Below are 12374 nucleotides of genomic sequence, written 5' to 3' on the forward strand. Positions count from 1 at the left end.
TGTTTGGATGCCCACCATCTGTCATGAAATCCAGGATCCACTAACAGATGGCTGAAGTCCCTGGTCTTGGAACTGAGCGTTGTAATTAATCTGTAATTAAGAAATACGATCCTCACATAATTAATTGCAATGTGTAGGCACACATCCGGGTCTCTGCTTGTGATGAGCAAATTCCAGATGGTATAGAGCAGGGGTAGCAAATCCTGCTCCCACTACCTTCCTGCAAACTCCAGTTACAACCCAGCTCCAATAGACCTGTACATTTAGAACCCTGATTAGCTGGTTCAGGTGTTTTTGATTAGGGTTGGAGCAGAATGGTAGCCATCCTGGAGCAGGGTTGGCTACCCCGGTACAGAGAATAGGACCACAGGTGTTTAGGTAGGATATTTTTGTTGTTCTCAGCACCAGGATAATTAGTTGAGATTTTAAAATATGATAGTAACAGGGCACAGCTGTACGACTCCATCTAGCTTTGCATGAGTGAATTTTCTGCATTAATAAGGAATAAGATAAGGTGAGGATGTCATGGTCGATTGTACTTGTTGATTAAGTTTAATTTGGAACATCATTCAAATTTACCTTAAGTTAACATGAAGGAATACAAGAGCACTAGCAAGGGGAAACATAGAGTTGGCCATTTAAGTCTTGACAGTTAATAGTTAAGCCATTGACGAGCCTTCCAGATCAATGACCAAATCCCAAGACGGAACCCCTTGTGTTACTTGCAGGCCTCAGCCTCAAAGCACCACGTAGGAAATGTGACACCAACGGGTTTTCTCACCAATTACTCCCCACCCAAAAGTGCATGGTAAGCAGCTATGGTCGCCACATAGACCTTTAGAGTGGAGGGGAATAGCCCTGTGGAGAACCTATCCTGAAGGATCTCCAGCACCTAACCGATGTGGCAGTTAACGGAATAGTTCAACCAAACCGGAATAGTTCAACCGTTTTTTTTTTGTACAGATGACAACGCTATCAAAACTATTCCTGTTCACGTGGTCCGTGAAAACGACAAAAAATGTATTATGCATGCCAGGCGAGCAGTTAGCAATGTCACTTAATATTGATATACACCGTTAATTCTGAAGAATGAATTTCTAGATCAAAGTGACCATGTCTGTCACGATGCCAGATACATTATTAAAATCAACCTTGTTGCTGTTTTAAAGATGTTTCAAAAGGGTCCAATGCATTTTGTGTTCTGCGCCGATGCACATGCTCGTTCTTTTACAGAGCATGACATCACAGTTTTCACAGATTCAAGTTTTTGATGTTTACACAGAGACGATAATGGTCTCGTTTTCAAAAGTTTTCATTTTCAGCTTAAGCGTGCTCTGTAACACGATGAATAAACCTCATTGGTTCTCACACGTCAAGCGAACATGCTTGAGCTTCCGTTTACCACAAATGTGTGAGTTAATGAATGTTTAAATGTGAATAAAAGCCCAAATTAAATCTGTTCATCATATAAAGAAATCATGTTTCGTATGATAGTTAAACTGATAGCTTATTAAGTGCAGAGGTTTTGGTCCAATAATTAAAACCTCTGTATTTTTCTGAATTAAGTAGTAGGAAATTACTATTCATCCAATTGTATAGTCTGCTGGACCCACTGAGACCGATTTGGCAGAAGTTTCCACGCTGCCAGATGGTCAACTACGGGAAACAGCCTGGTGACTGGTGTATTTCGAGCAGTCAGCTCTGTGCCCTGAAGAGGATAATCAGCATGGAACAACCAAACTGGCTTCTCTAAAACTCACTCCCCTGAGGGGGCAAGTCTTTGAGTTCGACAGCGTCTCTGGGCGGACACTGAAACCTGAACTCGCTGGAAACCACTGCGCGCCGAAGCATCAAGGATGGCGGGTTGGTGTCAGGACCTCCTGGCCAAAGTCTTCTTGGAAATAACGACCATCCGCAATCCTACCCCTTGAAGGCTTCGGCTGAAAACGTTGCCCTAATCCTCGTTCTTTTTGCAGGGGGGCTTAGGATGCGACATGCGGCACCCTGTATGTGGAGCTCGTAGGCGGCTGGGCCTGCTCCCGTCCAACAGCCCCTGAGACCGGAGCTTGGCGTGGCAGGTACCTCTGAAACGGCGGCGCTTGCTTCTTGCCTCCTGAAACCTCTCAACAACTGAGATGACAGTGGCGCCGATGAGGCCAGTATGTGAAAGTGGGGCATCCAGAAGAAATGTTTTTTCCTTCTTCCTAATACCAGAAAGATTTAATAATAATTATAATAATAATTTGTTACATTTATATAGCGCTTTTCTAGGCACTCAAAGCGCTTTACATATAGAAGGGGGAATCTCCTCAACCACCACCAATGTGCAGCATCCACCTGGATGATGCGACGGCAGCCATATTGCGCCAGAACGCCCACCACACACCAGCTGATTGGTGGAGAGGAGATAGAGTGATGAAGCCAATCTGTATATGGGGATGATTAGGAGGCCATGATGGAGAGGGGCCAATGGGCAAATTTGGCCAGGATGCCGGGGTTACACCCCTACTCTTTATCGAAGGACATCCTGAGATTTTTAATGACCACAGAGAGTCAGGACCTCGGTTTAACGTCTCATCCGAAGGACGGTGCTTGTTACAGTATAGTGTCCCAATCACTATACTGGGGTGTTAGGACCCACACAGACCACAGGGTGAGCACCCCCTGCTGGCCTCACTAACACCTCTACCAGCAGCTACCTAGTTTTCCCAGTTGGTCTCCCATCCAGGTACTAACCAGGCTCAGCCCTGCTTAGCTTCAGTGGGAAACCAGTCTTGGGCTGCAGGGTGATGTGGCCGCTGGTTTAACCAGAGATGCCTCTCTGTGGCCACCAGGGCTGCCATAGCATGACCGATGGCACTGGCCGTTTCCTTGGTGGCCCGGAGAGACAAATTCATGGCCCAGCACAGTTCTGTGCCCACCCCCTCACCTTCATCAAGGTCTCTGAGCAGGTCGGCCTGGTATGCCTGCAAGATGGACATGACTTACTGCCTTATAGGCTTTACCCACCAAGGCCGAAGTTGTTCTACATTTCTACACCCCCTCGTCTTCATAATTGATTATTCTCTAGATGGCAGACATTGGCAGACAAGTGCCAGTCATGTGTCAGTTGGCCAAATTTCAATATACTCCAGTACTGAAGTTATATTGGAAGGTTAGCCCTCTCACTGCAGTGACTGACACAATAATAAACTCCATACTTTACCTGAAATAATCAACTTAAATGTGACCAGAAGCTCTTCTAGAAGTGTCACCTCATGTTATATTATCTGTGCAACGGTCATTTTACTATTAATGACCTCCTTGCATATGGCTATCATAATACACTTTTGATTTGTTTGCTAAGCATTGTTGATTTTAGTTGTAGCGTGCCAGAGGGAGCAAAAGGATTTAACATCTGCTAACGGACTTGACCGTGCTGGAGTGACTGAATAATGAATGTGGGAATGGTTTTGTCTCCTCAGCACTGAGATTGTGCTGAGTGCTTAAACCATAGTGGGGTGCCCCCCCCCCCCCCCCCCCCCCCCTCCATGATGACTAATTTGCTGATGGCTAATGCTCTTCTACTGACATAAACAGGATATATACACACAGCATTACTGCTCTGCCATTCAATGGTATTCTTGGCACGTTGCAAGTGTCTGGCTGGGCTGTACAGCTTTATTATGTTTATTCCTATTTTCTGCTTTTTAAATTTAGAGCAGCAAGTGTGGTGTGCTCTCTACATTCAAATTCAAAAGATTGAACTGTGTTCTCAAGACACAGATATTTAATATAGATAGACAAGTTCACACATCTATCTATCTATCTATCTATCTATCTATCTATCTATCTATCTATCTATCTATCTATCTATCTATCTATCTATCTATCTATCTATCTATCTATCTATCTATCTATCTATCTATCTATCTATCTATCTATCTATCTATCTATCTATCTATCTATCTATCATCTAATTTGCTCATCTATTTATCAATTAGTTTTCTTTTCTTATCTATAGAAGAGTCTGTGGAGAGCGATGATGAAGATAACCTGTCTCGAGTGATGAGGCACAGAGCCACCATTCCCTGGAAATCCTGTGGGACGTACCTGAGCTCTGCAGGCCTCCTCCTGCTTCTCCTGCTCCTGCTGTCCCAGCTCCTCAAACACTCCATTTTGGTGGCCATCGACTACTGGCTCGCTCACTGGACGTCCAAAGTCATCACGGCCAAAATCGACGCAGCTGCACACAATTGCTCCCTAGTGCAGGTAAAGATGGACGATCATAAGTGTGAACTTTTATGAACGTAAGAGACTAAAAACTGATGCATTGTGGGTGGTTGTCAGGGGTTGCTATGCGGATTGCAGACGTTTTTTTCTCCATGATATTCTGGTTAAATTTGTTCAAAATGTAATTTTTTTTTTCCAAATTTACATCTGGCATTTACATCTGGCACATTTGATGTCTACTTTGAAAATCGACTGCCCTCTTGAATGATTTAGGCTCCAATTTACATGATTTATGGTTTGCACCTGCTGAAGAGGCAGTTCATCGACCTCGGATAGCTTAGATGCATGATTTCATTGGCTGCTTTGGTTGATTATTAAACTTCTCCATGATAAATATGCCACACTGTAATATCCTACAAAAAGTTTTGTTTTATGTTTTCACAAGACACATCAAAGTTGAATGGCACATAGGAAAAAAACAAGAGAAGGTGTTAAGAGCCAGATACAAGCCCTTGACTTTATTAATAGATCACCCTGCCAGTGAGGAAGAGCATGTTGTGGTGAGCCTAGCCTTGAGATAGCATGTGCTCTGACAGCTCAGATAACAGTTAGAGTAGACTCTAGTTGTTCAGGGTTAGAGGCAAGGCAGTTTATTTAGTAAACCTCAGCTCAGCTTGAGTTAGTCTGATGGTTAGCATTGTGCTACGTTGAAGAGCTCCATCAGATCTCCATCTTTCTTATAGACACAACGGTCCAGCTCAAAACTTTTGCTTAAAGGGGTGGTTAATTATGATTTCACTTTTTTAACTTTAGTTAGTGTGTGATGTTGCTGTTTGAGCATAAACAACATAGTTACAAAGTTACAACGCTCAAAGTTCAATGCAAAGGGATATATTTAATTTTACAGACTTTTAAGGACTACAACAAACGGAACACGCAACAAAGGGGGTGACGCCATGTTGGGCTGCTTTAGAGAAGAGGAAGCGTTGTTGTAGTAGAGCACATTTGGGAGTCTGCTCAAGCTATCGCAGCCGTCTTTTCCAGTTATTGCAATACGTACTGTAACACAAATGCAATATCATGTCATAAAAGCAAGATGACAACATAAGTTATAACCGTAATTAAACTAAACTATACCTGTTCTATCTCCATGCAGCATATATTCTCTGATGAAGGCATCTTACAACAGCTCCCACACGAGCGATTTACATTTACATTTAGTCATTTAGCAGATGCTTTTATCCAAAGCGACTTACAAGTGAGAGCAATAGAAGCAAGTCAAACTAGAACAGTCAAGGGCAACAATATGCAAGTGCTGTAACAAGTCTCAGTTAATCTAGCACAGAACAGAATAAAAAAAAAAATAAAAATAGACAGAAACTGATCTAGAATGATAAGTGCTATTCTTGATTGGTCAGGTGCTGCTAGAAGAGATGTGTCTTTAGACGTTTTTTGAAAATGGCAACAGACTCAGCCGCACGAATTGAGATAGGCAGGTCATTCCACCAAGTGGGGGCAGTCCAGGAAAAGGTCCGTGAGAGCGATTTATAGATTATCATGACAGAATATGCTAATCAATGACTTGAAGATCAGCTAGCCTACATCAATTCATCAACTAACCATTCAGAAACGTCCTGTTTCATGTCTACGTTGGCTTGCGTCCTGTTTGAGTCTCTCCGTCATTGTCTGATTCCGGTTTGAACATAAAAGGCTGAACAGGTTCTGACATTTTCAGTGCGTGTCTGCGTGAGGTAATCGGAGCTGCTAACATGAGCTCTTGAAGCCCCGCCCTCTTCCTGAAAGGGGGCGGGGAGCAGCAGCTTATTTGCATTTAAAGGGACATACAAAAACGGCACGTTTTATCTCACCCTCAATAAGTGACAATTTTAACATGCTATAAAAATGATCTGTGGGGTATTTTGAGCTAAAACTTTACATACACACTGGGGACATCAGAGACTTATTTTACATCTTGTAAAAAGGGGCTTAATAGGACCCCTTTAGATGTCCTCTCATCACACAGCTGCTCTGTGCAAAAAAATCTAACCCTTTCATGCATGAATTGTGGAAAACATTATCTAGATTTTTTAAAGATTCTTTTTATTAGTTTTATTAAAAAATTATTTAACTGTCCACGTATGTGGACACCATGCAACAGAGGCGTAAAATGGGACATAAAGCCACAGATGACAATATAGAATATTGTGTTTTTATTATGTCATGTTATGCTATGTATATCAGCTCAGTTATTAAAAACATTAATATTACAATATAACAACAATAAAACATATTGTTGGAACTATAATGGTAGTTACAAATATGCGGAAACCTAGTAGCAATATGGGCTGGGCTTTGATGGCACATCCTCCTCATCACTGCTGTCACTGTCACACACACTGTCCTCTGGGATATTATTCTGTACTTAGTGCTTGACCTATGCTGTCCCTTTGGAAGGCAAAATGCTAATTTGTCTCGATATGTATGTGTAAAGTTGCCATTTAATGCCGTAATATGTCATAATCATTTTGAATGGTTATTTATGTTGATATATTTGTTAAATGTCTGTTTTATTACAATATAAGACAATTCATAACATCTTTGCAAAAATAGAACAGATATACTTGCAGGTTACAGAAATCAGACTTTATGCAATCTGACTCCACTGTTGCATGACGTCCACATACGTGGACAGTTAAGCCGCGTTTCCACCGCAGGAACTTTCCCCAGGAACTAGGGACTTTGGGGTGGTACTCGGTGTGTTTCGACTGCAGGAACTAGGATCTAAATGAAGTTCCGGGTAAATATTTCCCCCTCCAGGCGGCCCTGCTCCCGGGGTAGTACTTTTTCAAAGTTCGGGAACTTTCAGGGGTGGGACTTGGGCGCTGAACATGCTGAACGCCACATTTTATTTCAACCAGCATTTTTAAAAGTATTCTGCGAGGTTCGTTCTGCGTTCAGTAAATATCAGTCTTGCTCTTTCTGTCTCTGTCTCAGTCTATCGCACAGTCAATGTCCGTAATAGCTGATAATAACATATGTTGTCTTATTTTAAATCTAGCTTTACAAGCTTTCAGAATACGCTTTAGTATCAGTGCTCATCTCTTTTCCGCCGTTTTGTTAATGACCTCTTTAGTAAACCAATATAGAACCAGCAAAAGCAGCGCTGCTTGCATTTCCTCGTTATTGTTGCAGACAGTATCGCACAAAAATTATTACTGTCCGTCGCTGACTGGAAGGAGCAGCCGCGCGCAGTACTACATCACCGGACTAATTTGCCTAATCTTCCCGGTACTTTAGACCGCAGTGGAAACGCAGACAGTAGCAGATCTGGGGGGAAAAAAATTCCTGTAAAAAAAGTTCCTGGTACAAATTGTTCCTGGTAATTTCGGTGGAAATGCGGCTTTAGTTTTTGGTGTATAACAACTACATTTTACTCTGAATTTCAGTTTATAAAATACTAACATATTCATCATACTTTACTGTACATACTTATATATTTTTTTAGCTCAATTGACCTCCTTGTATTAAAGTTTTTCACAGATATGCCTGGGGCATTTGACACATGGCTATCGCTGTCATCCATCTTGGATTAATGACGTCATCAAGCAATGAATATTTGGAATACAAGACAGTAGCCACCATAGATATAGCCACTGTTACTATATTGCTGTCAATCTACTGACACTGCCCTCAAGTGGTTTGGAGAAAATTACCATAATAAATTAACCCTAAATGGAGTTAAATTAACTGTCCACAAATGTGGACACCATGCATGAAAGGGCTAATTGTATCCACTCCACATGCTCCTCTTTAGCAGAGACACTACAAGGCATCTTATTAACGTATTTTCCACATTTTCACAAACCAGTTCATTCCAATCAATACTTTACTCTCCATCACTGCTCAGATAATTGCTCAACGCATTTTAAGCAGCAGTCCTTATGCCACACAGAATGTAAAGTAGACTTAACCCCTGATTTAGATTTCCACTACTTAGTTCTTATGTTTTTGAGTGGGTTCACATTATTGATGCTGGAGTTCTACGGTAATGAAAAGCCTTTTAGTCGCCTTGATTGCCAGATTGATTTTCTTTCACTTTGTGATTTCTTCAGTGCGTACAATTAGCATTTGGAGGGTTGCAGGACATAAATCAGAATCAGTCAGAAAATCCTCAGCCTTAATGTGTAATTGAAATGATTTGCCTGCTAACAGTGTCATGGCTTTTTTTTAATTGTGTACTGTAAATACACTTAAGGGGATAGTTTAATGAAAATATCCCATCATTTACTCACCCTCAAGCCATCCTAGGTGTATATTACATTGTTCTTTCAGACGAATACAATCAGAGTTATATTGTCCTGGCTTTATAATGGCAGTCCATCCATTATAAACGTTCTCCACATGGCTCCGGAGGGTTAGTAAAGGCCTTCTTAAGCGAATCGATGAGTTTGTGTAAGAAAAATGTTCATGTTTAAAACTTTATAAAGTAAAATATCTAGCTTCCGGCGGACCACCTTCCTTCCTTCGCGGCAAAAAGGATGTCATCGTGGAGTGGGCGGTAGTGTACGTTGAGTGCGCGAGACCCCATTTCGCGTGGCTGTGTGCAGAGCATTTTTTGTAACTTTTCGCGCGGCTCCGCATCTAAAGATGCACGAGTTCTAGGCGAATCTAGCCGAGCATGACGTCTCATCACACCGGCACCCAGTTTGCACATACAAAATAGTTGCTTATATTTACAAAATGAGCCTAAAAAAGCATAAATCAGTCCTTTTATTGAAAATAAAGATAAATTAGGAAATATTTAAAAGATCGTTAATTTAGTTGTATACATGTGTGCATACCTTTTGTTCTCATGTCACAAGTAATAATATCAAGGTTTACTGGGTTTTACATGATTCTTTTTAATAATTTTGGTGAGGTGTAGGCTGCTAAAATAAATATCGTCACCTGTGTACATTAGCCTATTTCTTCTCACCTCTGTTTCCTGATGGTTTATAGAACAATTACTCCGAGTCATTATAATGCTTGGATTAGCCAGGACATTTTTTAATATAACTTTTGATTATATTCGTCTGAAAGAAGAATGTCATATACACCTAGGATGGCTTGAGGGTGAGTAAATCATGAGGTAATTTTCATTTTTGGATGAACTATCCCTTTAAGGCTGGTTCACACCACAGACAATAAAGTTTTAATAATCATTATAGTTCTTTGAGAACGGGGAAGATCAAACCACATGGATAATGACATGAGAAACCATATTGTTGTCTCTAGCTGATAAACAATAAAAACATTGACAGCCAATCAGAATTTAAATAGCTTGCGCATTTAAAGTGGCAGACGAATGTGCAGAACATTATTATCTGTTGCTGTGGCCATTTATATTGTTATTGTTATAGTTATCGTTCTCGTTCTGCAACAATACTGCGACAGGCTACAACAATATTATTGGTGAATAAATGCTTAAAATATGCAGCTATTGCTCTGTTTTGAAAGTATAACCATGACAACATATGTTAGAGTGAGATCAGCATGATAGAATTGCTTAACAACCCTTTCTGTGCACAGATTTATTCAGTCTTTTAACTCTGAACTGCGTATCAAGTGAGTTGGCATTTTTTTAAGTGTCACCATTGTTCTCTCCACAGGACGTTGGTTTCAGTCACTCATCATATCTGCTGGTGTTCAGCCTGCTGTGCTGTCTGGGTATAGTGCTGTGTTTGGCCACATCAGTGGCCGTGGAGTGGACAGGCTTGCGGGTGGCCAAAGAACTGCACCACAATCTGCTCAGTAATATTATTCTCGCCCCAATGAGGTACATCTGATACTTTCATATTCCTGAAGTGTGTTGTGTATAATTTGTCATGCATCAGGGTGTATGTGGGTATGTATTAAAGGAGTAGTTTACTTTAAAATGAAAATTAGTTCATGATTTACTCACCCTCAAGCCACCCTAGGTTTATATGACTTTCTTCTTTCAGATGAACACAATCAGATTAATACTAATAAATATCCTGACGCTTCCAAGCTTTATAATGAGTGCATCCATCCATTATAAAAGGACTCCACACGGCTCTGAGGGGTTAATAAAGGCCTTCTGAAGCGAATCGATGGGGGGTTATGAGAAAAATATCCATATTTAACACGCTATAAAGTAAAATATATAGCTTCCGACAGACCGCCTTCCATATTCAACTTTCGAAAAAAGCACAACGTATGACGTCGAATGTAACATAAGTGTTTTGAACTACGAGAGGCGTTACACTTTCTGCATAAGTTGAATACAGGAGTCGGTATAAGTATAATCATGGTGTAATTTTCATTTTAAAGTGAACTACTCTTTTAAATAAGAGGACACGAGGTGGGCGGCCAGGGTTTACCTAGGAGAGAAAGAGAGAGTACATGTATGTGAACATGTCTTGTTTTATTGCTCTTCGCCTATGTTAACAAATGTTGTGTTTTAAATTTTTGCATTTTCTGTGGAATGCTAAAAGAGATATTTAGCAGAATGTCTTAAGTTGCTCTTTTACATACAATGAAAGTGGATGGGAAGTGGATGCAGCCCTCAAAAAAAAAAAAGAATAATTTCATATGTACATTTCACAGATGACAAAATACATTTTGGCTGAACTAAGTTGTTGAATCTTTTTATGTTCATACAAATATTTACGCATACTTATCTGGAAAAAAGCAGTTGAAAGTTAGCCTGACGAGCCAGACCCACATCAAGCTGTTGGGTCTGGGAACTCACCATTGGCAGGGCTCAATCCGAGGGGCGGGATAAACGGTTGTCTTTCACGCAATAGGATAGAGCAACAACCAACCAGAGCAACGGAGAAGGTGAAGCAGAGCTAGTTGATAGATTAAACTTTCGCTGTATCGGGTCAGCAAAACTCCGAACACATCTTCCTTTCTTAAGAATGACTTCAGTGCCGTTTTTTGTTCTTTTCTCAAAGAAAAACGTAACTCCAAGTCTTCTAGAGTCGCGGCCAAAGCCGTTTTGAAAGACCGCTGTTCGCCAGCTTCTTTGTTTACATGTAGCCTAGCATGCGGAACCGCCGCAGCTCTGCCCTCATTATGTTAAGCCCGCCCACCGACTCTATACACGATGTGATTTGGCCTGACCAGAGTTTGTTTTTTCCAGCTCGCAAGCCAACAGAGAGTTGCTAGATGACCCTGACTGCAAATTACATTTGTCCAAATTATATTTGCAGCCGCTAGAGTGCGTCTAGATTTCTAGGCTAGTTGAAAGTGGGAGGGTGTATTTCTTGGCAGCGGCTATTTACACTAAGTGAAAATTGCATAATTTCTTAGCTAATTGAAAGTAGTGATATACACTGAACAAAATTATAAACACAACACTTTTGTTTTTGCCCCCATTTTTCATGAGCTGAACTCTAAGATCTAAGACTTTTTCTATGTACCCAAAAGGCCTATTTCTCTCAAATATTGTTCACAAATTTGTCTAAATCTGTGTTAGTGAGCACTTCTCCTTTGCCGAGATAATCCATCCACCTCAGGTGTGGCATATCAAGATGCTGATTAGACAGCATGATTATTGCACAGGCTGGCCACAATAAAAGGCCACTCTTAAAGTGTATGTAGACTATGTAAACATCGCAGGATTTTCTTTGCAATAAGGGTATATGGTAGTTAGATGATATTTATACTTATAGCGTATACTTATAGTGTATTTGTACCTCAGTGTTGTTGTACACTGAATGGTATGCAATAATAACATAGTGTAAATGATTATATTATATTATTATATTTATTTAAATTATTAAATGAATGCCACCTTATTGGGACAATACCCTAACCGATAAACACTTTATTATTAAACACACATCAGACACTTTATTTCCACTTTTAGAATATATTCATTTTTTATGAAAATAAATGCTTTTCCGATCTGTTCAAGAGCAAGTTCGGCAAAAGGCAGATTCAAACTGGTGTTGCTACTGTACATAATCTAGCGTCTTCTGTAATTTGTCAGGGCTAACCAGACGTCAGTGGGCGGAGTTATATATATATATATATATATTTTTTTTTTTTTCAAAATTGTTTCCTCTTTCTTTTTCCAGGTTCTTTGAAACGACTCCTTTGGGAAGCATATTAAACCGTTTCTCTTCTGATACCAATACAATAGATCAGGTATGATG

The 12374-nt window shown here is 40.5% G+C and overlaps 1 protein-coding gene across 1 annotated transcript in view; it reads left to right on the forward strand.

The window, feature by feature from the left end:
- abcc8 (ATP-binding cassette, sub-family C (CFTR/MRP), member 8) overlaps window positions 1–12374 on the forward strand; it is a 115059-nt gene that overhangs the window by 87640 nt on the left and 15045 nt on the right. Inside the window, exons 26-28 of the mRNA XM_079809077.1 lie at window positions 4004–4251; window positions 9861–10027; window positions 12297–12366. Coding sequence (XP_079665203.1) covers window positions 4004–4251; window positions 9861–10027; window positions 12297–12366 — 485 coding nt within the window. The remainder of the gene's footprint in view (window positions 1–4003; window positions 4252–9860; window positions 10028–12296; window positions 12367–12374) is intronic.

This window comes from Gobio gobio, assembly GCF_949357685.1.
Source record: "Gobio gobio genome assembly, chromosome: 25".
Classification (NCBI taxonomy): domain Eukaryota; kingdom Metazoa; phylum Chordata; class Actinopteri; order Cypriniformes; family Gobionidae; genus Gobio; species Gobio gobio.